Source organism: Pantherophis guttatus, chromosome 18, assembly GCF_059756535.1.
Source record: "Pantherophis guttatus breed Tessera chromosome 18, ASM5975653v1, whole genome shotgun sequence".
In the NCBI taxonomy this organism is placed as follows: Eukaryota; Metazoa; Chordata; class Lepidosauria; order Squamata; family Colubridae; genus Pantherophis; species Pantherophis guttatus.
In genome coordinates, this window is record NC_142080.1 from 12,198,437 (window position 1) to 12,225,185 (window position 26,749).

General features: G+C 46.5%; 1 protein-coding gene across 1 annotated transcript in view; it reads left to right on the forward strand.

Annotated features, from left to right (window-relative positions):
• Positions 1 to 26,749, forward strand: part of CDC42BPG (CDC42 binding protein kinase gamma) — a 102,794-nt gene that overhangs the window by 57,375 nt on the left and 18,670 nt on the right. The window contains exons 13-29 of the mRNA XM_060691855.2: positions 1,946 to 2,188; positions 2,493 to 2,603; positions 2,797 to 2,960; positions 3,700 to 3,778; positions 4,606 to 4,718; positions 5,333 to 5,447; positions 6,414 to 6,562; positions 7,482 to 7,570; positions 10,491 to 10,540; positions 12,796 to 12,900; positions 16,680 to 16,724; positions 16,846 to 16,951; positions 18,312 to 18,445; positions 19,362 to 19,492; positions 20,895 to 20,976; positions 23,671 to 23,887; positions 24,297 to 24,359. Of these exons, the coding sequence (XP_060547838.2) occupies positions 1,946 to 2,188; positions 2,493 to 2,603; positions 2,797 to 2,960; positions 3,700 to 3,778; positions 4,606 to 4,718; positions 5,333 to 5,447; positions 6,414 to 6,562; positions 7,482 to 7,570; positions 10,491 to 10,540; positions 12,796 to 12,900; positions 16,680 to 16,724; positions 16,846 to 16,951; positions 18,312 to 18,445; positions 19,362 to 19,492; positions 20,895 to 20,976; positions 23,671 to 23,887; positions 24,297 to 24,359 (1,996 nt within the window). The remainder of the gene's footprint in view (positions 1 to 1,945; positions 2,189 to 2,492; positions 2,604 to 2,796; positions 2,961 to 3,699; positions 3,779 to 4,605; positions 4,719 to 5,332; positions 5,448 to 6,413; positions 6,563 to 7,481; positions 7,571 to 10,490; positions 10,541 to 12,795; positions 12,901 to 16,679; positions 16,725 to 16,845; positions 16,952 to 18,311; positions 18,446 to 19,361; positions 19,493 to 20,894; positions 20,977 to 23,670; positions 23,888 to 24,296; positions 24,360 to 26,749) is intronic.

The following is a 26,749-nucleotide window of genomic DNA, read 5'->3' on the forward strand; positions in this document are numbered from 1 at the left end:
ATCCAGAATTCCCTAGCCATTATGGCTGGCTGGGGAATTCTGGGAGTTGAAGTCCAGCATCTAAAAGTTGTCAAGTTGGACCAAACGAGGCATAAACCATTCGTTTTATTTACTCAAAGCAGCCTAAAGAAAAATGCATTTTCTGGTAAGCAGGACTGGCCACTTGAGTTTGCTAATCAGTACCGTGAAACTGTCTAGACAGGATTTTGAAACTGACTAGATCACATTCCTGTTTCTATCCGGTTTTGAGCTTGAACACGATGGGCGACGTACTCAGAACTGGTGGGGTGAATCCCAATCTCTGCTTCCTCCAAGGAATCCTGTGGATTCTGTTTTTCTTAAAATGTAATGCAATGTAAGTTATTTAGTTATTACATTAATATGCCACCCATCACACCGATAAAGCAGTTCTGGGCAGCTTACAAAATGGTAAACAGGTAAATTTAAAAGCCGTTAACATTAAGAAAAATAAGAACGAAAATCATGGGAATTGGACCCAGAAAAAAAAAATGGCAACCAATGTAGCTTGCGCAACAGCGGTGTTATGCGCACCTCCTTAAGGATTTACACAACTGTCGAACCACTACATTCTGTACTAGTTGTAGCTTCTGAATACTCTTCAAGGGTAGCCCCAGGTAGAGCGCCCTGCAGTAATCCAGCCGAGAGATGACCAAGGAATGAATGACTGTGTGCATTTATTTATCGTATGGCGGATTCACATCGTATTTCGATAGAAACACAAAAGATAAAAATACAAAATATGACATATAATGTTTAAAGTATTATAAATGTATATCTAAATTACAAGTATAATTTTTGCTTCATTTGTCACAGCCAGGAAACCAGCAAGGTTTCCATTATAGATTCTGTTTTGGCACTCTGATACTACCCTGTTTCCCCAAAAATAAGAAACCCTCTGATAATAAGCCCAATCAGGCTTTTGAGCACATGTGCTCAAATAAGCCCTCCCCAAAAATATTTAACTGCATGCACAGCCAGTCCCCGCCATTTCCTCTGGTTAGGGAGACAGAGCTGGAAATCAAATAAGATGGCAAGAGGAGCCCTGTCTTAAGTTTAGGTTTAGGTTTATTAAATTTGTATACCGCCCTTCTCCCGAAGGACTCAGGGCGGTGAACAGCCAAAATTAAAATACATACAGTATAAAAATTAAAATAAATTAAAACAGAATTGGATCAGTTTGGCTTCCCTAAATTTTAAAACCCTTCACCCATAAAATAGCCCATTAAAATTTTAAGCCAGCCTGGCTTGCTGAAATAAGAAGGTCTTCAACGTTCGGCGGAAAGTACAGAGGTCTGGGATCAGTCGTATTCCTTGGGGTAGCTCGTTCCAGAATAGCTCTTATTCATAATTATATTATTATGTAGCTCTTGCTCCACGCACCCCAAAATAATAAGACCTCCCTGAAAATAAGGCCAAACGCTTATTTCAGGGTTCAAAAAAAATATAAGACAGGGTCTTATTTTCGGGAAAACATGGTATATGTTGGATAGTTTGGTTTTTTGGCCATGCGGTCACAATTCATGGTATTTTGCTCCACTTATAGAGGGGTCTGCATATCTACCACGGCCAATGCGAATTTGGTTCAGTATTGTCATATCACATGGGACGGCTCAAATCCAGGTGGTTTTGATGCAAGGCAAAGTTCAACATTATGGAGTGCAATTTTTTATCTGTATGCAATTTGGACTCCTGATCCTGCAGTTCCTTACCCTGGGGGACTGCAGAAGGTGGTCCAAAATCTCAGTCGGCGCCTGATTCCTGCGTGTTTCACTGCTTGGCAACCCAGATGAAACCTGCTGTACGGCTATCAATGCTCTGTCAGTGTCTCGTTCCTGTGTGTTTTACCACTTGGCAACCCAGAGGGAGCTTGCTATATGGCCAGGTATTCAGGTCCAGTGCTGATAGTGACTTCTTCTCACGATAGGGTCAGACTGAGTTGCAGGAGCAGCTACAGGCTCAGGCTTGGGAGCTGCAAGAGGAGCAGGAGCGCCATCAGGAGACGGCAGAAGAACTGCAGAGTGCCGAGGCCAAGTGTGGGGAGCTGCAGGCCCAGTTGCTGCGGCACTCACGCCTGCTGCGGGAACGACTGGAGGAGACGGAAGCTGCTGCTCGACGGGTGGAAGGGCTACGCAAGGAGCTGGCCCGTACTGAGAGTGGACGCAAGGAGGTACTTTCTTCCCTGCACATGCATGCACACACACAGACACACACATGTATATGCTCCTCACTGGACTCCTTCCCAAGAGTCCAGAGTGTCTGTTCTGAATGTTAAGAGCTCTGTGGCTTTTTAAAATAATTTTTAAAATTTAATTTGACAGTTGAAGTCCACAAATCGTAAAGTTGCCAAGGTTGGAGACCCCTGTCCTAGATTGCCTTCCGCAGTTTCTGGGCTGCAGGAATACACAAGACAGTCCCCCCTTCAAACTACCTTTCCTCCAGAACATGAGAGAAATTCTCTTCTCTTCCCGCAGCTGGAGCTCCGGATCGAAAACCTGGTGGGCGAGGTGACCAAGCAGCGAAAGGGACGGGAGAGAGCGGAGCAGCAAATGCGGAAATTGAAAGAAGAGCTGGAGGAGTTGCGGGTAGGGCTGTGCTGTGCAGACATTGGAGGAATCTTAATCCTAACGGCGGCATTAGCCTGTCAACCTTCGGCCGACCTGACCGAAGCCATCTTGGGAGCTTCAGTGTTGCCATACTGGAGCTGAGGGCTAGGGAATTATGGGGAACCCTGACATTAAAACCGCTTCACCGCATTGATTTGGGGCTCTCTTGCAGGCAAAGCCAAGCACGGCCATCTTCAAGCGGTCCAGTTCCAGGAGACGTCCAGAGCCGTGCGGAGCGTGGAAGGAAGAGCTGCAAGCCAAGGGACGGCAGGTCGAGGCTCTGACGGAGGAAGTGGCCCAACTGCAGGAGCAGCTGGAGAAAACCAGGAGGCAGCGGTGAGCAGTGTAACGGGATGCTGCGCGAGGCTGGCGAGAGAAGGGAGGAGGTGTCCCGGGATCACTGGTCACCATTTGCAACCTTCCCAGCTGGCTTTTGTCAGGGTTGCAACGCTGGCATAGAGAGAGAGCAGAGGACAGCGAAAGATAAACTCTGAAACTTTTGCCTGCAAAATCCCTTTGAAGCCCGGTTGTCATGGAGATCAGGGGAGGGGGTACATTCCTGAGAAATGACGGGGAAAAGAAGTCTGGAGAATGACTTGGAAGACAGCCAATGAGAAGCAGAGTCTTGGGGGTCGGAAAGGGAGGGATTGGGAGGCAAAAGGTCAGTCTTGTCCGCGCGGAGTCATGACCCGGTGGCTGAGCTCAATTAAAGAAAGATTTCCTGAAAGATTGGCAGTTTGGAAATTCATTTAATTTTGAGACAGTACCGCAGTCTGAAAGCTTTCACTAAGCAAAGTCAAAGGGATTCCCTTAATGACTGTGTGATTCCCTTAACAACCATGAAATTGGGTGTGGTCGCGTGATGACTCACTTAATGACCACATTGTTTAGAGATGGAAGTTGCGATCACCGTTGTCAGGCATCTCCAACAACCTTGGCAACTTTAAGACTTGTGGACTTCCAACTCCCAGAATTCCCCAGCCAGCCACAAGTCCACAGGTCTTAAAAGATCCCGGCCATTGTGGTCGTAAGTCGAGGGCTATCTGTACCATGAATGTTGTTTTTTTCTGCCTAGGTGCGAAAATATGGAGCCGAACAGAGGAGGCCAAGCGGCCATGAGCAACAGCTGCAGCCCCCGGCCTTCTGGTGACCAGGTAGACGTGCATCGAATTCCGGGGAACTTTATGGTTTTCCAAATTACCTATTCCCCCCACCTGCCCCCCCTTTTTTTCTCCAGGTGCATAAAATAGGGTGCTCACCTGCCACCTTGCTCCACAACAACAACCCAGTGAGGAAGGCTGGGCTGAGAAAGTCTGATGCATCAGCCGAGCTGTTGTGATTGAGTGTGTTCTGACCCAGTTGCCCAAACACGAAAAAACCCTTTGAAGTGAACTCAAAGATTCCTTTATTAAGAATACCGGCAGCCCCGGCAAAAAAGTTTCTCAGGCTAATAAGTCCTTCCGGCAGGGAGATGAATAGTTATCTGCCACATCTATTCATCTCCGCCCCCTGCCTTTTATCCCCAGAGCTAAGGTGGGGCTTCTCTAGCAGAAGTTGTTCTTCCGTCCCTTGGACCGGCCCATAGATTTCCACTGCTCTCCTCTCCTCTGCCTTCTGTGCATCCGTATGTCAGGCACTGGACCCAGCTGTTCCTCCTCGTCTTCATCAGCCACCTCCAGACCTGGGGGCTGTTGACTCTCCATCTGGGGGCTGACGGACGGCCCAGGCTCCGCCCGCCCCCTCTCTCTCTCTGACAGCCCCATTCCCTCTTCCCCCTCGGAGCTCTCAGGTTGCCCTGATGCTGACTCTGACTCCCATACCTCCTCCTCCGATTCGGCTGCTGGAGGGGCCGGCGGCCGACAGGCCACAACAGAGTGGGACTTGAACCCAGGACACCCCACTCCTGCTGTAGCCCCTTCCCCACTGTACCCCAATGGCTCTTTTAAAGGCTGCAGTCTGCTTCTTTTGTGGCTTGCAACAGGTGGATTCTCGGGGTAACGACTCCTTGCACCCAGGACCAGGGAGCTGCACGTCCGAATTCCACAAAGCTGCCTTCAGCAACTGGGAGGTTCAGATCGCCGACATTTTGAAGTGGTGAGGGAATCCCTCCGGAGTTTGAATTGGCAAAGTTGCCTCTGAGGATAAGCGGAGCGTTTTCTTCTCTTTTAAAGGAGCCCAACATCTAGTGCAGCCTTCCCCCAACTTGGCGCCCTCCAGATAGGTTGGGACAAGACACCCCACCCCCTTGAATCTCATCCAGTGGAATTCTGGGATTTGTCGTTCAGAGCAAGATGTTGAGAGACATCAGCAGGAGGGAAATTATAATTTTAGTTATATCTTGTGGAAATTAATTAAAGTAAGTCCTCGACTTACGACCACAATTGGGACCGGAAGTTTTGTCACTAAGCAATGTGGTCGTTAAGTAAGTGGAATCAGAGTTTCTTGCAAAAATCAAATCCAGAAGTACACATAGATAACTGATTCTCTGCACAGACTCAGAAGCTGCAGACTAAAACGCCCTGGCTCCGGTCTGTCTCAGCTCCCATTGGCTGATTTAGTTGCTGTGCCTGTTCATTGGCTGACCTTGTTACCATGTCTCTGCCAGTTCATGAATAATCTGACAAGTGGGAAGGAGCAGAAGTGTGCCGCCCCTTGCCCCCCCCAGGTGGATTCCCCTGACAGTCCCTGCCCTTTTGCCTCTTCCCCAGGGTGAGCGATGAGAAGGAGTCCAGGGGGTACCTGCAGGCCATGGCGACTCGCATGGTGGACGAGATGGAAGCCCTGAAGCAGGCAGGGGCACAGAGCCCCGTGCCTAAGACCCCGGTAAGAGGGCCCTGGGGGAGGCAGGAGTGACACCCCCCTTGTCACTTGATGAAGGGGGGGATGTAAGAGACAAGGCGGGAGGGGAATTGAATTGAGAGTCTTTGAGGCTGGTTCCCTTTCTTCCTTCCATCCTCCCTCCCTCCCTCCCTCTTCTTTTATTTCCTCCCTTCCCTCCTTCTCTTCCCTTCCCTTCCCTTCTCTTCCCTCCCTCCCTCTTTTCTTCCTTCCTTCTTTCCTTCTTTCCTTTCCTTCTTTCCTTCCTTCCTTCTTTCATCCCTCCCTCTCTTTTTCCTTTGTTCTTTCTTTTCTCCTTTCCACCCTCCCTTCTTTTTTCTCCTCTCCCTCCCTCATACCTTCCTTTCCTCCCTCTCTTCTTTTCTTTCTTTCCTTCCTTCCTTCCCTCCTTCCTCCCTCCCTCCCTCCTTCTTCTTTTATTTCCTCCCCTTCCCTTCCCTTCCCTTCCCTTCTCTTCTCTTCCCTCCCTCCCTCCCTCCCTCTTTCTTTCCTTCCTTCTTTCATCCCTCCCTCTTTTCCTTTTTTCTCTCTTTTCTCCTCTCCCTCCCTCATTCCTTCCTTCTTTTCCTCCCTCTCTTCTTTTCCTTCCTTCCTTCCCTCCCTCCCTCTTCTTTTATTTCCTTCCTTCCTCCCTTCCCTTCTCTTCCCTCCCTCCCTCTTTTCTTCCTTCCTTCCTTTTTTCCTTTCCTTCTCTTTTCCCTCGCTCCCTCCTATTCCCAGTCAATCTTCCCATGGTGTGGGGGGCACACCTGCAGGGCAAACCCTTTGCTGCCCAGCGACACCCCACGAGGCCAACTCCATCATTTTTCCCACCACCCCAAAAGCCCCTTCGTGGGCCAAGCGTGGCCAGTGCCCGGTGCGACCCCTTCTCCCTTTTGCCCCCCCCTCCCCACAGGCCAAGCCTTCCCCTCGCACCAACTCCCCCCTCCCTCCGCCCTTCTTCCCCCGCAGGACGCGCTCTGGAAAGCCCGGCGGCTGCAGAAGGTGGAGGCCTCGGCCAAGCTGGAGCTCCAGTCGGCCTTGGAGGCCGAGATCTGGGCCAAGCAAAGTGTCCAGACGGAGCTGGAGAGGCTGAAGGTGGCCCACCTGGGGCTGGAACGGTGGGTAAAGCCCCCTGTTCTCCCCCCCCCCAACAGCCCTTCTTTGCAGAGGAAGCTGAGCCTGGCGAACGTCCGGTGCCCCTTCAGGCTCTCGACATAATGCTGCAAATCAGAGACATATAGTCCTTGACTTACAACCATTCACTTAGTCATCATCTTTTTTTAACGACCCCTTAATCCCTTGCGGGGTGGAATCTGGGCAATGGAACGGATCTGAGTGTTTACTGGCCGGATGCCTTTCCTGTCACCAGTGTGGAGTTTTGTTCAGCAGATACATTCTCGTTGTATCCAGAGAGAGAAATATCTGCCTCTACCTAGGATCGAACTCACAGCCTCCTGATGGTGAGGCGAGAGCTCCACCTCTAGGCCACCGCCCCACTCCAACCATTCACTTAGTGACTATTCCAAATTATAACCGCAGTGACAAAAGTGACTTAGGGCCAGTTTTTACACTTAACAACCGTTCCATCATCCCATTTGATCAAAATTTGAACGTTTTGCCAACTGACTCACATTTATGACAGTCGCAGTGTCCCAGGGCCATGTGTGCTCCCCTTTTGCGACCTTCTAATCAATGGAGAAGCCAGATTCACTTAACAACAAGGTGACTAACTTAACAACTGCACTGATTCACTGAACAACCGGAGCCAAAAATGGGGCAAAAAAACCCACTTAACAACGGACATGCTTAGCAACAGAAAATTTGGGCTCCGTTGTGGTTGCAAATCGAGGACTACCTGTGCTTCTGGAAAGGAGCGGGAGAAGGAAAACTTTTCCGAGCTTTTCCTTCAACACCTGGGCGAGAACTTCAGCGTGGCCCGGGGCAAAGGATTATGGGAGTGGGAGTCCCAGGGGGTCATGCCCCCCCCCACGATAATCCTTCTCTCTTCTCTTCCCACCTTCGTGGCTTCCCCCAAAGACAGTTGCAGGAAGCGGAGCAGCAGAACCGGACTTTGCGCCAGGACCTGGAGAAGACCAAAGGGGAGCTGAAGGCCCGCTCTCTGGAAGGTAAGAGGCCAGTCTGGATGACCGCTGGGTGCCTCCTCCGAGATCTCCTCTCCCCTTCATACAAGTTGGCCAAAAGTTTTGAAGGATTTTCCCAGGCTCGGGTATTCATCTGCTGATGGTCTTTGAGGCTTCCTTTCGTAGCCTGAGGACACCCTAGCACAGGGGTCTCCCAACCAGCTAAATATGAGCCAGTCGTCTGTGGCAGCAGCCCAGGACTGATGGGGTTTTATATGGGTTTTTAATTTTTATCTGGTTTAATTAGGTATTTTAACTTTGTACTGTGGTTATTGTGGATTTTATTGTTGTGAGCCGCCCTGAGTCCGTTGGAGATAGGGCGGCATATAAGTTAAATAAAATTAAATAAATAAATAAACAAACAAACAGCCAGTGCAATCCTAAATTGCATTAACAGAGGAATGCAACCAAGATCCAGGGAGGTGCTGATACCACCCTATAAACCCTTAGTAAGGCCACACCTAGAGTCCTGCATCCAGTTCTGGTCACCACACTATCAAAAAAGAGGTTGAAACTCTGGAAAGAGCGCAGAGAAGAGCAACCAGGATGATGAGGGGACTGGAGGCTAAAACATACAATGAATGGTGCAGGAGTTGGGGTATGTCTAGTCTAGGGAAGAGAAGGACCAGGGGAGACAGGAGAGCATCTTCCAATACTTGAGGGGCTTCCACAGAGAGGAGGAAGGGGGTCAAGCTATTCTTCAAAGCACCTGAAGGCCAGAGAAGGAACAATGGATGGAAACTGACCAAGGAGAGATTCAACCTGGAAATAAGGAGAAATTTTCTGACAGTGAGAACAATCAACCAATGGAACAGAAGTTGCCTTCAGAAGTTGTGGGAGCTTCATCTCTGGAGGCTTTCAAGAAGAGACCGGACTGCTATCTCTCAGAAATGGTGTAGGGACTCCTGTTTGGGTGGGGGGTTGGACTAGATGACCCACAAGGTCCCTTCCAACTCTGTTAATCTGTAAGTAACCCATGGGGCGTTACCCATTCAAAACCAGGCCACCCAAGCGACAGGCCGGCACCTGTCTTGACTTGCGCAGGCCAGTTCCCCTCTCCCCCCCCCGCTGGGCCGCCAAGCCATAAAGGTTGGGGACCACTGCCCTAGGAGACAAGATGGCCTCAGCATCTGCAGAGTGCTCTCCTCCACCGAGGATGGGATTCAGATGGCAAGGCAGACATATCGCACGTACCTGAGAGTTTCTGGAGAACCTGTGAAGTTTATCCAGAAAATGGTTTCCTAGGGATTTCCTGGTGGTACCCTATCCAAAATATTAACCAGGCCTAGCCCTGCGAGCTTTGGGGATCCAACCAGTTTAAGCAGCAGCTTTTTTTCCTGCTGAGACTTGATGGGACAAGTATTTAGGCAAACCCAAACTATGGACATAAATTTCAAAAGATTGTTTTCATTATAAAGAGCCAGTTTGGTCTAGTGCTTAAAGCACCAGGCTGGGAAACGGGGGTCCTGAGTTCAAATCCTACCTTACCCATGAAAGCCAGCTGGGTGTCTTCGAGCCAGTCCCTTTTTCTCTCTCAGCCCAACCAACCTTGCAGGATTGTTGTGGTAGAGAAAATAGGAGGAGGAAAGTGTATTAGATATGTTTTCTGCCTTGAGTTATTTGTAAAAATAATAAACTGGGATAGAAATCAATCCATAAATCATAATAAAAATAAAAGCATTTACTTTTATCAGCCAAGGCATGCCATTTTTGTTAAATTAAAATGAAATGAAATGAAAACGATGGTTGGTCATAGCAGCGAGCAAAAATAAAATGGGAATTTAGTGGTACTCCTGCCCTTAAATGTTTATCTACTTTATTTTGACAAATTTCTCTGCCAAAGATAATGCAGTTGGAAAGGGATTCGTTGAGTTCGGTGGGATTTACTTCCTGAAGGTTTGAGCCACTTAGCAAACCGAGACATGTTTTCTGTCTTCTTAAAATGAGTTTGAAAAGGAAAATAGAAATGACTTTTTCTATCCACACACAGAAGCTGCCCTTTTGAAATTGTCTTTTAATTAAAACCTTCCTGTCCACAAGGAGTTGCTGTTTTATTTCCATCTAACTCTAATCACACCTTAATATAGAAGCAACTCTAATAGAATAGGAAATGACTTAATGTTAGGTCAACTTTCAGTTTACTCCAAGTGTTCACAGTTCAGATTGTTGAGGCTTTAACTTGATGTTTCTCAACCTTGGGAACTTTACAATAGAATAGAAAACAGAACAGAACAGAACAGAACAGAATAGAGACCTTGGAGGTCTTCTAGTCCAGCCCCCTGCTCAAGCAGGAGGAGAACCTATACCAGTGATGGCTAACCTTTTTGCCGTCGCGTGCCAAAAGCGGGGGGAGTGTGGGGGGAGTTGTGTGCCTGTATGCCCACACCCATAATTCAATGTGCCCCGCCCCCCTCGCGCATGACCCCCCCTGTGCTCCCCCGGTTTTTGGCAGGCGATGGCACGGTGGGCCTGTTTTTCCCCCTCCCCAGGCTCCAGAAGCTTTCTTGGAGCCTGGGGAGGGTCTAAATGGCCTTCCACCCTCCCCGGAGGCCCTCTGGAGGCCGGAAACAGTCTGTTTGCTGACTTCCAGTGGGCCGGAAGGCCCGAAAACACATGCGTGCTGCAGCTGAGCTAGGGCAATGTTACTTTTGCTAGGGCAAAAGTCCACGTATCTTAAAGTTTTGCAAAATTTGATTTTGACTCCTGCAATTCTCTTCCAAAATGTCTTGCAGTTGAATTCTGAAATTCTGACTACTGCTAATCCAGGAAAAGTTTCTGTTAATTCCATCATCAGGCATGGAACAGGAAGCGATTAATTAAAGATGGAATAGTTCAAGACAGATCCAGGTTCCTTTGGCATCTCAACCCACAAAGCCTCTCTGTTTTTCTCTCCTTTTCTTAACAGGTATCAAGTCCCAAACCCCACTGATTTCTTTCTTCTTCCGAAGCACCAGCGTAAGTTTTCACCTTGGTCAGGTACAGGTAGTCCTCGACTTACGGCCACAATTTATGCTGCTAAGCCAGTCAGTTGTTAAGTGAATTTTGTAATCTTATTACCTTTCTTGCTACCGTTGTTAAGTGAATCATGGCAGCTGTTAAATTAGTAACTCGGTTGTTAAGTGAATCTGGCTTCCCTCATTGATTTGGCTTGTCAGGTCTCAAAAGGGGATCATGTGACACACACACACACACACACCCGGGAGACACTGCGACCGTCATTAATGTGAATCAGTTGCCAAGCATCTGAATTTGAATCCCTGGGGAATGCTGCGACGGTCGTAAGTGTGAAAAACAGTCGCTTTTTTTCAGTGCTGCTGTAACATCGAGCAGCCACTAAACGAAGTGTTGTAAATCGAGGATTATCTGTAGAATAAATTCTCTCAAAGTCAAATGAAAACTACAGTGGAAATAAGTCCCCGTGGTCTCCTAATTAATCAGTCGGTCAGAATAGAGGAGGAAGGGACCTTGGAGGCCTTCTAGTCCAACCCCCTGCTCAAGCAGGAGAATTACAAAAATGCTCTTCAGGTTATATCCTAATAGCGAGTACCTTAAAGCAAGGGTGAAATGTAAAATTTGTTACTACCAGTTCTGTGGGCGTGGCTTTGGGGGGGGTGTTAAGTTGGCCACGCCCACTCAGTCGAGTGGGCGTGACCATTTTTTTTTACTTTTTACTTTTAAAACCACTTTTTTCTACAACCTCTTCGGCCGAAGAGGTTGTAACAAAATGCTTTTAAAAGCATCTGACGATCCCAGCTGAGTTGCCTGATCGTCAGAGGCTTTTTTTTTTTTGCTTTTAAAAACATTTTTTAAAACATCAGCTGAAGAGGTTGTAGAAAAAATGCTTTTAAAAATAAAAAAAAAAGTCTCTGATGATTGCGCGGCTCAGCTGGGCATGGGGGGGGCAGGGATTTTTGCTACCGAACCACCCGCCACCATCGCTAGCAGATTGGGCGATCCGGTCCGAACCGGGAGCATTTCACGCCTTGCATTTTAAAAAGGAAATGCAAGAAAATGTTTGTGCTAATCTGCATATAAATGCTGATCTGCTAAGAGACTCTAATTGCAGAAAGCATTAAACTGCAGCTAGGATTATTTGATTTGGTCTCCGTGTTTTAGATATATCAGTGTAATAGATTTCTTGTTGATTAGCTTCGTCTACGGAAATTTGAGTGGGTGTCTTAAAACTTAAATGTTGGTGATTGTCACAAATAACAAAATGCAAATCATCATGACACCGTACTCCCTTGCGGGGTGGAGTCTGGGCAACTGAATGGAGCTGAGTGTTTACTGCCCGGATGCCTTTCCTGTCACCAATGTGGAGTTTTGTTCAGCAGATAATATTCTCATCTCATCATGCCCAGAGAGAGAAATACCTGCCTCTACCTAGGATCGAACTCACAGCCTCCTGATTGTGAGGCGAGAGCTCCCCCTCTAGGCCACTGCACCACATAAATAATAAAATGCGAATGAACGAATAAATAAATAAATGTACCCAGAGTTGGGACACGCTTGCACAGAATGGGGAAACCCCTTTTTATAAAAATTTAAGAGGATGCAAAATAATGATACTGAGGCCTCAAAAAAGCAGAGGAAGAAAGAAGAAAACCTACTAAAGGTTTGGGGCATGCAAGGAGTCCCACAGGGGAGCCGTTAGGGATCCACACACTTTTGGTCACCACACGATAAAAAAGATGTGGAGACTCTAGAAAGAGTGCAGAGAAGAGCAACCAAGAGGATGAGGGGACTGGAGGCTAAAACATACAATGAACGGTTGCAGGAACTGGGCCTGGCTGGTCTAGTGAAGAGAAGGACCAGGGGAGACAGGAGAGCATCTTCCAATATTTGGGGGGCTGCCCCAGAGAGGAGGAAGGGGGTCCAGCTATTTTCCAAAGTCCCTGAAGGCCAGACAAGGAAGAATGGATGGAAACTGATCAAGGAAAGAAGCAACCTGGAATTAAGGAGAACTTTCCTGACCGTGAGAACAATTAACCTGTGGAACAGCTTGCCACCAGAAGTTGTAAATGCTTCAACACTGGAAGTTTTTAAGAAGAGACTGGGCTGCCATCTCTCAGAAATGGTGTAGGGTCTCCTGCATGGGTGGGGGGTTGGACTAGATGACCTCCAAGATCCCTTCCAATTCTGTTAATCTGTACGACCCAAATCCGGACGCTGGACGAGCAACGAGGCCTATCTGTCCCCTTGTTTTTCAGAAGGACGCCATCGCTTTTGGGAACAGCCCCGACTCTCAGGAGGCGCGGAGATCGTCCGAGGAGGTTCAGCTGCACCCTGAAGGCAGGAGAAGCCTCCGGTCCAATGTAAGTCCTGGCTGGAATGGAGAGATCTTTCCCCATACAGCTAGTCCTCAACTTATGACCAAAATCTAACATGATAAACTGCCCACGGTCACCTGGTGGCGAATTGGGCATCAAATAAATCTAATGAATGAATAAATAAAACAAATCCATAAATAGAGGCTGAAACATCTACCGCTAAGCGATGCCGTTGTTGAGTCATACTCAATCTTACAACTTTTTCCCATGGTCGTTAAGCAAATCCAGCATCAAAGTCGCCAAAGGTGATCATGTGACCCTGGGAAGCTGCAGTTCTGATGACATCACCGACCGTGGGGGTGCTGCAATGGCCATAAGTGCGAACAATGGTTGTGATTCTGTTTTTTCACTGCCTTATGTAGTAGTGACCAACTTTGAGTGGTCATTAAATAAAATGATTGTAAGTCAAGGACTACCTGTAATGAGGACCTCCCTTTCCTTTCCTTTCCTTTCCTTTCCTTTCTTTTCTTTTCTTTTCTTTTCTTTTCTTTTCCTTCCTTTCCTTCTTTCCTTTCCAACTTAACTTTTTCCTTCATTCTCTGCCTCTCTTCCTTCCTCCATTCTTGTTCTCCTTCCTTCTTCCTTCCTTCCTTCCTTCCATCCATCCACCCACCCATCCTTCATTCCTTTTTCCTTCATTCTTCTCTGCCTCTCTTCCTTCCTCCATTCTTTTTTTTTATTGAAAAAGTTTTTCAAATACAGATTTCCCCCCCTTTTTTCTCCCCCCCTCCTCCCTAACCCCCCCTCACCACCCCTCCCCCTGTGACTTCTTCAAAGTAAAATCCAAATTCATAACAGATTATATAATACTTTAGCATCCCCTTACTCCATCCCCCAAATACTGACCCTTTCTTTCTAATAATATTATTATATCCCCCTTTTACTATACATTTCAAAATAACATTCTACTGTAACATTGTGTAATAACTTCTAATTTAGCATAGTAATATTATTATAACACCCAATTTAGCAATAATCTGCCCTCTTTTTCCTCCCCCATACATATATCTCTTAAATCAAAACTTTTATGTATATTAATATAACATTTCAAAACAACCTTCCACTTTAAAACTATATAATAAATCCTAATTTAATATTTAATCTTTTGTGTATATTAATATAACATTTCAAAGCAGCCTTCCACTATAAAACTATATAATAGATCCTAATTTAACATTTATTCAACTCATAGTCTATCCATTTCCTCTACTCCCATAAATAAACAAACAATAAACTAGCCTGTCTCCACCCACTTTCCTACAAAATAACAATTCTTAATATCTTTATTCTTCTGCCCATCCTGCTAAAAAAAATATTCCCTTATATAGATAAAATCAATAACTTTAAACTTGTAATCCATATAATGTCTTCTATAATGTCTTTCAACTGGATTGTTAACTCCATTACCCATATTAGGGTAACATCACATCCTAATTCCAACAGAATGTTCGGAATCCTCAGTTATCATCTGCCCCCATCAGTAATAAATATCTTCATGTATGTATATAAAAAAAAGAAAACAACCACCCGAGTGACATTATAATTGTATTCCATATAGTATCTGTAGTAGTGGCTTTCTTCAAGATTATTAATTCCAACCATCATAATGGAGTAACAACCAGATCTTCTGCGTGCCCCAGCGTAGCTCTCTTGCCATATAACTCAACATAAACGTAATACATTTATCAAAGAATCCAAAATAGATAATTCCAATCCAACAGTTTAAGGCCCTCTTCACATCCCAAAAATACGGCATTGCAGAGGTCTGTCACTCTCCTCAGGATAATATTAACCAATATTTCGCCTCAACTGTCTTTTCATATATTCAATCATCCTTTAGATAACTGGCTTTGCTGTTGCCTAGTTTAAAATTTTTTGTTTTTGTGAGACCTATTTCTTTTTTTCTTGACTTTTTGTGGGTTTGATCCTTCCTCCATTCTTGTTCTCCTTCCTTCTCCTTCCTTCCTTCCTTCCATCCATCCACCCACCCATCCTTCGTTCCTTTTTCCTTCATTCTTCTCTGCCTATCTTCCTTCCTCCATTCTTGTTCTCCTTCCTTCTCCTTCCTTCCTTCCATCTACCCACCCACCCACCCTTCTTTCCTTCCTTCCTTCCTTCCTTCCTTCTTTCCTTCCTTCCTTTTTCCTCCATTCTTGTTCTCCCTCTCTCCCTTCTTTCTCGCCTTCCCTCCAGAAGTTGTGGCTCCAGAAGTTGTGCTCCATCACTGGAAATTTTCACAAAAGGACCGGATAGCCATTTGCCTGAAATGGTATAGGGTTTCCTGTCTGAACAGGGGGCTGGACTAGAAGGCTCCCTCCAATCTGTTATGCTGTATTGCTTTTATTTTCTCTGCCAATTCAAAAGCCCCTTTTCTTTTACTCTTTGCCCAGCTGGCATAGCTTAATAAATGATTCGGGCAAAAAATTAGCAAAGGACTGATAAAATGTTGGTTCGGGTCAGATGTGGCCAGGGGACCGTGGGGTTTCCTTGAACCTAGAAAAAGACAGGCAAACCAGAGAAAACCAGGTTAGCATGAAGTATTTCAATTTCTATGTTTTCTGCTCCTCCTAACTTCTTACGTTTTTCTGTTTTCTTTTTTTTCTGTTTTATTTGTTTTATTTATATAACATTCAATTTCCATCAAACAGTGGGTACAGTTATTTTTAAACAATCATAATCCACATATTTGTTGTAGTATTCCTCACCATAATATTAATAATATAATAACAATAATATTTAACATCATCGTCTTTAACAACTCTCCCCATTAACATTTCCTCTTTTTATATCTCCTCCTTTCTAACTTCTGTTTCTATTGTCTAGCCACTGATAGAATACATCCAGTGGGTGGGATTCAAATAATTTAACAACCGGTTCTCTGCCCTAATGATCAGCTGAGTAAGCGAGGCTTGGTGGTCATGTGATCGTGTGGACGCGGCCAACTCAACGTCACTCACGATGTGCGCTTCAATGGGTGCTTCGCCTTAGCTGTTACAATGTAATAAGGGTTAACCAGAGAGGCAGTTTCTGTAAGCAGGGCAATAAAGATTAGGCTAGAAACAACACCAGAATGTTGTAATTCCTTACAGGATTAGCCCTGTAAAGTGGAAAAAAACAAAATAAGATTTCTTCCAACAACCAGTTCTCTGAATTGCTTAGAAAGTTAACAACTGGTTCTCCCAAATAGGTGTGAACTGGCTAAATCCAACCACTGAATACATCCCATATCAAAAAAATACGCAATTTCTTCTTTATCCTTAATAGTGAGCGTTAATCTATCCATTTCTGCACATTCTAATATTTTCTTAATTACATTCCCTTCAGACGGAATCCATGGGACACGGTGGCTCAGTGGCTAAGATGCTGAGCTTGTTGATCGAAAGGTCGGCAGTTCAGCGGTTCGAATCCCTAGCGCCGCGTAACGGGGTGAGCTCCCGTTACTTGTCCCAGCTTCTGCCAACCTAACAGTTCAAAAGCACGTAAAATATGCAAGTAGAAAAAATAGGGACCACCTTTGTTGGGAAGGTGACAGTGTTCCATGCGCCTTTGGCATTGAGTCATGCTGGCCACATGACCACAGAGACGTCCTCGGACAGCACTGGCTCGTCGGCTTTGAAACGGAGAGGAGCACCGCCCCCTAGAGTCAGGAACGACTAGCACACATGTGCAAAGGGAACCTTTACCTTTACAGACAGAATCTCATAATTTTTCCATTGCTGTGCATATACAATTCTAGTTGTTGTTTTTCTGTTTTTCTCATGCAGGCTGGAGCCCCCCTTGCCGAGAGTGGCTATTCTGCACCCCTCAAGGTGAAGACTTAGGGCTTAATTGTGAAAGTTTAAAACTTAAAAGTTTGCTGGTTTTTTTTCTGCAAAGAAAAGACAGGCCTGGAAGCGCTCTGCAAACTTTCTCCCCGTTGTGTTTTCCTAGCCCAAAACCCACAGCTTCAAAACCCACAGCTTCTCGGCCCCCACCAAGTGCATGCGCTGTACCTCGCTGATGGTTGGACTGGTTCGGCAAGGCCTGGCTTGTGAGGGTGAGTGGCATCTTTTGGGGCACAAAACATGGGGAGGAGGGCGGGGGGGGGCAAGGAAAGGGAGGGGCAGGTTGGGAAAGACTCCCGTCTGGAGTTTCCAAAACACACAGACCAACACTTTATAACGGCAATCCTGTTTAACACATTTTCATTTCGGTGCATGAGGACTAGAAACTTAACTCAATTGCCAGAGAACAGACCCTAGCTCAATTAAAAGTCAGGGAAATGATTTCCCAGCAGCCTGCACCAATGGTAGTTTTTCACCTACAACTTAGCTATGATGTACATCAAAAGGTTTTGGGCGATCTCAGCCAAAATGATGATTGTCTGAGGAATTCTGGGAGTTGAAGTCCACACATCTTAAAGGGCCATTTCAACCAATACAGTGGCTGTCTGGGGAATTCTGGGAGTTAAAATCCACACTGATTAACAGTTAGTACAATTAATCAGTGGAACCACTTCCCTCCAGAAGTTGTGAATGCTCCAACACTGGAAGTTTTTAAGAAGAGATTGGATAGCCATTGGTCTGAAGTGGTGTAGGGTTTCCTACCTAAGCAGGGGGTTGGACTAGATTTTTTTTTATTTATTTGATTTATATGCCGCCCTTCTCCGGAGACTCAGGGCGGCTTACAATGCGTTAAGCAATAGCCTTCATCCTTTTGTATATTTATACAAAGTCAGCTTATTGCCCCCACAACTGGGTCCTCATTTCACCTACCTTTGAAAGGATGGAAGGCTGAGTCAACCTTGAGCCTGGCGAGATTCGAACCTGCAGTAATTGCAGGCAGCTGGGCTTAATAACAGGGTGCTTTAGATCACTGTACTACCTCCAGGGTCCCTTCCAACTGTTATTCTGTTCTAAACATCTTAAAGGACCATTTCAACCAACACATTGGCTGGCTGGGGAATTCTGGGAGTTGAAGTCCACACATCTTAAAGTTGGTGAGGTTGAGAAACACAGATTGGAAGAGAGGCTGCCCAGCCTCCCCCTGATTTTTGGCCCCTCTAGGACAACACAGTTGTTTTTTTTTTTAAATTTGATTTATATGCCGCCCTTCTCCGGAGACTCAGGGCGGCTTACAATGCGTTAAGCAATAGCCTTCATACTTTTGTATGTTTTATACAAAGTCAGCTTATTGCCCCCACAATCTGGGTCCTCATTTCACCTACCTTAGAAAGGATGGAAGGCTGAGTCAACCTTGAGCCTGGTGAGATTCAAACCAGCAGAAATTGCAGACAGCTGTGTTAATGACAGGGTGCACTAAACCACTGTACTATCAAAGTTCTCTTCTTGCAAGGGCTAAGATATTTAAACAGACCAAGAAAATAATTTTTCTCGCTTTTCGCCCTTCTTCTTCAGCCTGCAACTTTGTCTGCCACGTTTCCTGTGCTGCTGGAGCCTCCATCTGCCCCATGCCTCCGGATCAGCTTCAGAAAACCCTGGGGGTGAATCCGGTAAACGGAACCGGCACCGCCTTTGAGGGGTATTTGTCGGTAAGAGACTGGGTTTCCAACCTTGCCTAGGGCAGATCTTGGGAATGGCACTTTTCCAACTTCAGGATTTTAATCCAAAGTTCGGTTGACTTTGAAATAAAGCTAAGGGTTGGCCTGGATGGGACACCACTAAGAGATCCAAGGCTGGACAGGAGTAAATCTTTTCCAGACTGAACATGAAGTAATAGGACAAGAAGTAAGAAGTGGAAGGTGATCAGAGAGATTCAACATGGAACTAAGCAGAAATTTCCTGACAGTGAGAACCAGGGGTGAAATGTAAAATTGGTTACTACCGGTTCGGTAGGCGTGGCTTGGTGGGGGGTGGTGGTAATGTGACTGGGTGGGCATGGCCAACTTTTTTTAAAAAAAAACTTTTCAAAGCATTTTTTCTAATGCTTTGAAAAGCCTCTCTGCCGATCAGGCAACTCAGCTGGGATCGTCGGAGACTTTTCAAAACATTTTTTTTACCACCTCCTCGGCCAAGAGGCTGCAGAAAAAAATGCTTTGAAAAGCCTCTGAGGATCCCAGCTGAGCTACGCGATCATCAGAGGCTTTTTTTTTTAAAACTTTTAAAAGCATTTTTTTTGTCGGAAGAGGTTGTAGAAGAAATGCTTTTAAAAGTAAAAAAAAAAAAAAAGCCTCTGACGATCGTGCAGCTCAGCTGGGCATGGTGGGGGGACGCAGGGATTTTTGCTACCGGTTCTCCGACCCACCCGCCGCCATCGCTACCGGATTGGGCAATCCGGTCCGAACCAGGAGCATTTCACCCCTGGTGAGAACAATTAACCATTGGAATAGCTATGTTTCATGTTCTATCTAAGTGGATCTTCTACCCTGCAGGAATGCAAATATTTCCTGGACTTGCACCTGCTACTCTGGGCAAGACAAATTTTCCTGTTTCTCTTTTTATCCAAAGGTGCCCAAGCCCTCCGGGGTAAGGAAGGGTTGGCAGAAGGCCTTCGTGGTCATCAGCGACTTCAAGATTTTCCTCTTCGATGCCTCAGAAGGGAAGATCTCTCAAGGTGTCATGCATGTCACAGATATGCGGTGAGTATATCCATGATGGGGAATTCTGGGAATTGAAGTCCATCTATCTTAAAACAGGTTGGCTGGGGAATTCTGGGAGTTGAAGTCCACCCAACTTCAAATTGCCAAGGTTGAGAAGCTCTGGGTTAGATTTTTGGCTGCCTGGTTAGGTATCAACCCAGCGATGATTCGTAGGGTGGCTCAGAGGAATATAAAGCTTGGGTCAAATTGATGGGCCAGATATAGGTTCCTGGGATGGAAGGAGAGGTGGGTTTCAGCAGGTTCTGACCAGTTCCGGAGAACCGGTAGCGGAAATTTTGAGTAGTTCGGAGAACCGGTAAATACCACCTCTGACTGGCCCCGCCCCCATTTATTCTCTGCCTCCTGAGTCCCAGCTGATTGGGAGGAAATGGGGATTTTGCAGTAACCTTCCCCTACCATGCCCACCAAGCCAAGCCATGCCCACAGAACTGGTAGTAAAAAAAATTTGAATCCCACCACTGGATGGAAGTTCCCAACCTCTGTGATGTTACAACCGTTTTCTCTACTCACTGATGCTAAAAAGATGTTGGGACTCTAGAAAGAGTGCAGAGAAGAACAACAGAGATTATTGGGGGCCTGGAAACTAAAACATACGAAGAACAGTTGCAGAAATTGGTTATGGCTAGTCTAATGGAAAGAAGGACTAGGGGTGACATGATAGCAGTCTTCCAGTACTTGAGGGGCTGCCACAAAGAGGAGGGGGTCAACTTATTCTCCAAAGCGCCTGTGTCAGCGTTTCGACGCTGGCATAGAGAGCAGAGAGAGAGAGAGAGATAAGCTCTGAACTTTTGCCTGCTAAATCCCTTTGATGTCGAGTAGTTGTGGAAATGAAGGGGAGAAACATTCCTGGGAAATGACGAGGAAAAGAAGTCTGAAGAATGACTTGGAAGATAGCCAATGAGAAGCAGAGATTTGGGGATCAAAAAGGGAGGGATTGGGGGGCAAAAGGTCAGTCTCGTCCGCATCGAGTCATGATCCGGTGGCTGTGCTCAATTAAAGAAAAGATTTCCTTAAAGATTGGCAGTTTGGAAATTCATTTTATTTTGAGATAGCATCGAAGTCTGACAGCCTGAAGGCAAGACAAGAAACAATGGATGGAAACCAATCAAGCAACTTAGAACTAAGGAGGGATTTTCTAACAGTGGGAACAATTAATCAGTGAAATGATTTATCTTAATAAGTTGTAGGTGCTCCATCACTGCAGGTTTTCAAGAAGAGACTGGACAGCCATTTGTCTAAAATGGTACAAGGTCTCCTGCTTGAGCAAGGGGTTGGACTAGAAGATCTCCGGGTCCCTTCCAACTCTATTATTCTGTTAGTCACTCCTCAGAAGGAACTAGGTAGAATTTTTTTTCTCACCCGTTTTTTATCCCGGCGACAGGGATGAGCAGTTTTCCGTGGCTCCTGTCCTGGCCTCCGATGTCATCCACGCCAGCAATAAAGACGTGCCTTGTATCTTTCGGGTAAGAACCAGAAGGGACGAGAGAAGCCCAGTGTCCAGGCCTTGCTGATGTTTCAAGTTGCGGTTAGTGCAAGACCTAAGAGCAATGAACGAGATCTGTTGAGCGGCCAACGAGGCTCCCCCAGCTCAAAGATAGCAGGAATCCTAAACGGAGGTTTCTCCACAAGAGGCAGCTGCTGAGGCCCTTCTCATCACCAAGGGGCTGATGAGGAGTTTTTGAGGACTAAAGCTCAAAAAAAGGGGGTCTATCCCAGGTTTTGGGGGAAAGAGCCTCTGAAAAAGCAGGATTTGAAAATGTCTGAAGGCAGTACAGTAAAAAAAAAAAGTTATATGGTGGCCGCAAGGAGGTGTTCAAAGCCCCAACTGTTTTTTGACATTCAAATTTTTATTAGCTTATCAAAATAGCAAATATCAAGAAAAATGAAAATAATGGGAAAATGGGGGAGGGAAAGGAGAAGAGGAAAATGTGTATGGTAAAAGAGAAAAGAGAGAAAAAAGACTTCTGACTTCTTTTAGCACAACAGAATAAGCCTTACCTCAGCTTTTTACTTTTCCAAGACACTATATACAGGTAGTCCTCGACTTAGAACCACAATTGAGCCTCAAATTTCTGTTGCTAAGCAAAACATTTGTTGAGTGTTGCCTCGTTTTACGACCTTTCCTGCCACCGTTGTTGAGTGAATCACTGCAGTTGTGAAGTTAGCAACAGGGTTGTTAAGTGAACCTGGCTTCCCCATTGATTTTGCTTGCCAGAAGGTCGCAAAAGGGGATTACATGACCCCAGGACACTGCAACCGTCATAAATACGAGTCAGTTGCCAAGCAATCTGAATTTTGATCGTGTATCCACAGAGATGCTGCAATGGTCATAAGTGTCAAAACGAGTCACTTAAGTCACTGTTTTCAGTGCCGTTGTAACTTTGAACGGTCACTAAATGGACTGTTGTAACTGGAAGACTATCTGTATATACTAGCCATTTCTATAGCAACAGGCAAAAAGTTGTTGTGGCCCGTCGGCTGCCAGCAGAGCTAGCTGCAGAGTCAGACGAGGAGGAGGTTGGGGCGGCTTCGGAGCCTTTGGGAGGCTGATAAGGAAACAGCAGCAGAGACAGAGAGGCAGAGCCGGGGCCTTCCGTCCTCCTCCAGATGGAGAGGCAGCTCTCTTCGGGGCCTGAGCTGAGTGAGGGGGAGGAATAGATGGGGCCCGTCCCAGATGCACATATGCATAGAGAGGAAAGGAGAGGAGAGGAGAGCAAAGGAAAGCAATAAGCCGGCTCTCAGGGAAAAGCAGAAGTATTATTTATTGATTGATTGATTTAATTTGTATACCGCCCTTCTCCAACAGGACTCAGGGCGGTGAACAGCCATGGTAAAACATAACATATAAAATTTAAAAGCAGTTTAAAAAACATTAAATGATTTTGGCTATCCATTTAAAACAACCTGGATTAAAACCAATTACAAATTAAAACCGAAGGGATGGGATCAAACCAGCCCGGCTAGGTGAAAAAGATGTGTTTTCAGGGCCCGACGAAAAGTCCGGAGGTCTGGTATCGTGCGTATCTCTGGGGGTAGGTCGTTCCAGAGGGCAGGTGCCGCCACAGAGAAGGCTCTCCCCCTGGGGGTCGCCAGCCGACATTGTCTGGCCGATGGCACCCTGAGGAGCCCCTCTCTGTGGGAGCGTACTGGCCGGTGGGAGGCTATTGGCGGCAGAAGGCGGTCTCGTAAATACCCCGGCCCTAAGCCATGGAGCATTTTAAAGGTGGTCACCAACACCTTGAAGCGCACCCTGAAGACCACAGGAAGCCAGTGCAGCTCGCGCAGGAGAGGTGTCACATGGGAGCACCCCGTCGTTCCCATAATCCCCCGCGCGGCCGCATTCTGGACCAACTGGAGCCTCCGGGTGCACCCCAAGGGGAGCCCCATGTAGAGAGCATTGCAGTAGTAGATGCTAGCCAGCCCCTCCCTGGCTGGGAAATAAATAGGAGGGAAATAAATAGGAGAGAGTGGTCCGTTGTCACAGACAACTGTTCGTTTCTAGTATACAGCAAGCAATTTGGATTTCTTGGCCAGAACCAGGTTTGTTGGGATTCATTATGTTTGATTTTTTTTGTTTATCCCTGTGAATAAAAGGACTGTTACTGCCCTGTTATTAAAAAGGGGGGGGGGTGTTTTACTCAGAAGTAAACATCACTACTTGCGGAGGCTGGGTCAGAACCAGGGGTGAAATCCAGCAGGTTCTGGAGAACCGGTAGCGGAAATTTTGAGTAGTTCAGAGAACCGGCAAATACCACCTCTGGCTGGCCCCAGAGTGGGGTGGGAATGAAGATTTTGCAATATCCTTCCCCCAGAAGTGGGGAGGGAATGGGGATTTTGCAGTATTCTTCCCCTGGAGTGGGGGGGGATGGAGATTTTGCAGTATCCTTCCCCTGGAATGGGGTTGGAATGAGGATTTTGCAATATTCCTCCCCTGCCATGCCCGCCAAGCCACACCACACCCACCAAGCCACACCCACCGAACCAGTAGTAAAAAAATTAGGATTTCACCACTGTTTTTTCACCTCAACGCGAAGTCCAGGAGTGGCCCCAGCTGTTTTTAATGTGCGTCCAGATTTGTCCGAGTTCCTGCATGCAGTCTGGCTCCTTCTCTCGGGCACCGGCTGGCGTCCTGCTCGCTCACCCCATTCCTTCCGCAGGTGACGTCCACTCAACTCTCCTGCCCTCCCACCACCAGCTCCATGCTCTTCCTGGCCGACAGCGAGGCGGAGATGCGGAGGTGGACACAGGTGCTGAGCGAGCTGCAGCAGCTGCTGCGACAGAACCGGCACTCCGACCGGGCAGTCTACGTGCTGAAGGAGGCCTACGACAACGGGCTGCCCTTCATCCCGCACACCCTCTCGGCCGCAATCATAGGTGCTGCCTGAAATTACGGTTCTGGGGGTCGGAGTGGGTGGATCTCGTCTGCTCCACCAGTCCATTGTCTCAGGAGCAGGGAGAATGGCCTTGATTTGTGGTGGTCTCCAACCTTTCCAGCTTTACGGACTGGCGGGGTGGGGGAGGGAATGGTTGGGTGCAAGCATTGGGAGCGGGCACTTGCATGCACAGCTCCATTTACATGAGTGGTGGATGCACGACTGTGCCACTCGTGCAAATGGAGTTTCCCACCCAAACACGAGCACGCGCCACTTGTGCAAATGGAGCTTCCCGTGCTCGCCCGCAGCTTGCGTGGTCCGGTTCCGAACTGCCTACAGCCCGGTAGCGCAGCCTAGGAGTTGGAGACCCGAGGACTACACTAACTGTGATGGTGTGTCTTTTTTTGCAGACCGGGAACGGCTCACCCTGGGTACGGATTATGGACTTTTCCTCATTAATCTCAGGACAAACGGTGAGCTGATCTGAGCTATTTCTCTCTCTCTCTCTCTCTCTCTCTCCTCTTCCTTTCTCTCTCTCTCTCTCTCTCTCTTTATTTCTCTCTCTGTGTCTCTCTTTCTCTTTTTCTTTCTCTGTCTCTTTCTCTTTTTTCTCTCTGTCTCTCTTTTTCTCTTTCTTTCTCTCTTTCTGTCTCTTTCTTTCTCTGTCTCTGTGTGTTTCTCTTTCTCTGTGTCTCTCTTTTACTCTCTCTTTCTCTTTCTGTGTCTCTTTCTTTTCTCTCTCTGTCTCTGTGTGTCTCTTTTTCTCTTTCTCTGTCTCTTTCTTTTGTCTCTCTCTTTCTGTCTCTCTTTCTCTCTCTGTCTCTGTGCCTCTCTCTCTTTTCTCTGTCTCTCTCTCTCTGTCTCTTTGTCTCAGTGTCTCTCTTTCTCTGTGCCTCTTTCTCTCTCTCTCGCTTTCCTTTTTCTCTCTCTGTCTCTTTCTCTGTGTCTTTCTCTCTTTTTCATCTCTGTCTCTATTTCTCTCTGTATGTGTCTCTCTCTCTCTCTCTCTTGCTCTCTTTCTTGCTCTCTTTCTCTTTCTCTCTCTCCTCTTTCTTTTTTTCTGTCTCTTTCTCTCTGTCTCTCTCTGTCTCTTTCCTCTCTCTGTCTCTTTATTTCTCTCTCTTTCTCTCTTTCTTTTCTCTCTGTCTCTCTTTTTCTTTCTCTTTCTGTTTCTCTCTTTTCTGTCTCTCTTTCTGTGTCTCTCTCTCTTTCTTTTTTCTTTCTCTTTCTCTCTCTTGTGTCCACTTTCTTTCTTTTCTCTGTCTCTCTCTGTATCTCTTTGTCTCTGTATCTCTCTGTTTCTCTGTCTCTCTCTCTCTGTTTCTCTGTCTCTCTCTTTCTTTCTTTTTTCTCTCTCTCTGTCTCTTTATTTCTGTGTGTGTGTGTGTCTGTCTCTCTTTTTTTCTCTCTCTCTCCTATTTCTTTCTCTTTCTGTCTCTCTTTCTCTGTCTCACTTTTCCTCTTTCTTTCTTTCTGTCTTTCTCTGTCTCTTTCTTTTTCTCTCTGTCTCTTTCTTTCTCTCTCTGTCTCTCTGTGTCTCTCTTTTTCTCTCTCTTTCTCTTTCTGTCTCTGTGTCTCTCTCTTTCTCTTTGTCTCTCTCCGTCTCTGTTTCTCTCTGTGTGTCTCATTTAGTGACCGTTCGAAGTTACAACAGCACTGAAAAAAGTGAGTTACGACCATTGAACACCCTTACGACCGTTGAAGCATTCCCTAAGGTCACGTGATCAAAATTCGGGCACTTGGCATATATCTCGGGATCCTCATTTGTTAACTTTCCCAGCCGGCTTCTGACAAGCAAAGCCAATGGGAAAATCCGGATTCGCTTACAAACACAGGATTCGCTTAACAACAGTGGCAAGAAAGGTTGTAAAATGAGGCACAGCCCCTAGAACAACCGCCCGGCTTAGCAAGCGAAGTTTTTCAGCTCCGTTGTGTTCCTAAGTCAAGGACTACCTCGATTCGCATTGTGTTCTGAAACTGGCTTGTTCTGCAAAGCTAGAAGCTCAGTTGATTTGGGAAGCCAGCTAAATGGTCCCACGTGTTTTTGAAGCATCATGGTACAGCGAGTTCCTGATTTACAACCAGCCTTGAGCTGAAAATTCCTGTTGCTAAGCGAGACAGTTGTTAAGTGAATTTTGCCCTGTTTTACGAACTCTCTTGCCATATGGTTAAGGGAATCATTGCAGTTGTTGAGTTGTTAAGATCAACAAAAGCCAACGCAACCCTAAGTTGCATTAACAGAGGGATACAATCAAATTCAAATAGAATAGAATAGCAGAGTTGGAAGGGACCTTGGAGGTCTTCTAGTCCAACCTCCTCCTTAGGCAGGAAACCCTACACCAGAGTCCACAAGTCTTAAAGCTGCCAAGTTTGAAGACCTCTGCCCTACACCACTTCAGACAAATGGGTATCCAACATGATCAAGGGAGGTACTACTACCACTCTATAAAGCCTTAGTAAGGACACACCTAGAGTCCTGCATCCAGTTTTGGTCGCCACACTATAAAAAAGAGGTTGAGACTCTAGAAAAAGTGCAGAGAAGAGCAACCAGGATGATGAGGGGACTGGAGGCTCAAACATACCATGAACAATTGCAGGAACTGGGCCTGGCTACTCTAGGGAAGAGAAGGACCAGGGGAGACACGATAGCAGCCTTCCAAAATTTGAGGGGCTGCCCCAGAGAGGAGGAAGGAGGTCAAGCTATTCTCCAAAGCACCCGATATTTTCTGACAGTGAGAACAATCAACCCGCGGAACAGAAGTTGCCTTCGGAAGTTGTGGGAGCTTCATCACTGGAGGCTTCCAAGTGGAGAGTGGACTGCCATCTGTCAAAAATGGTGTAAGGTCTCCTGCTTGGGAAGGGG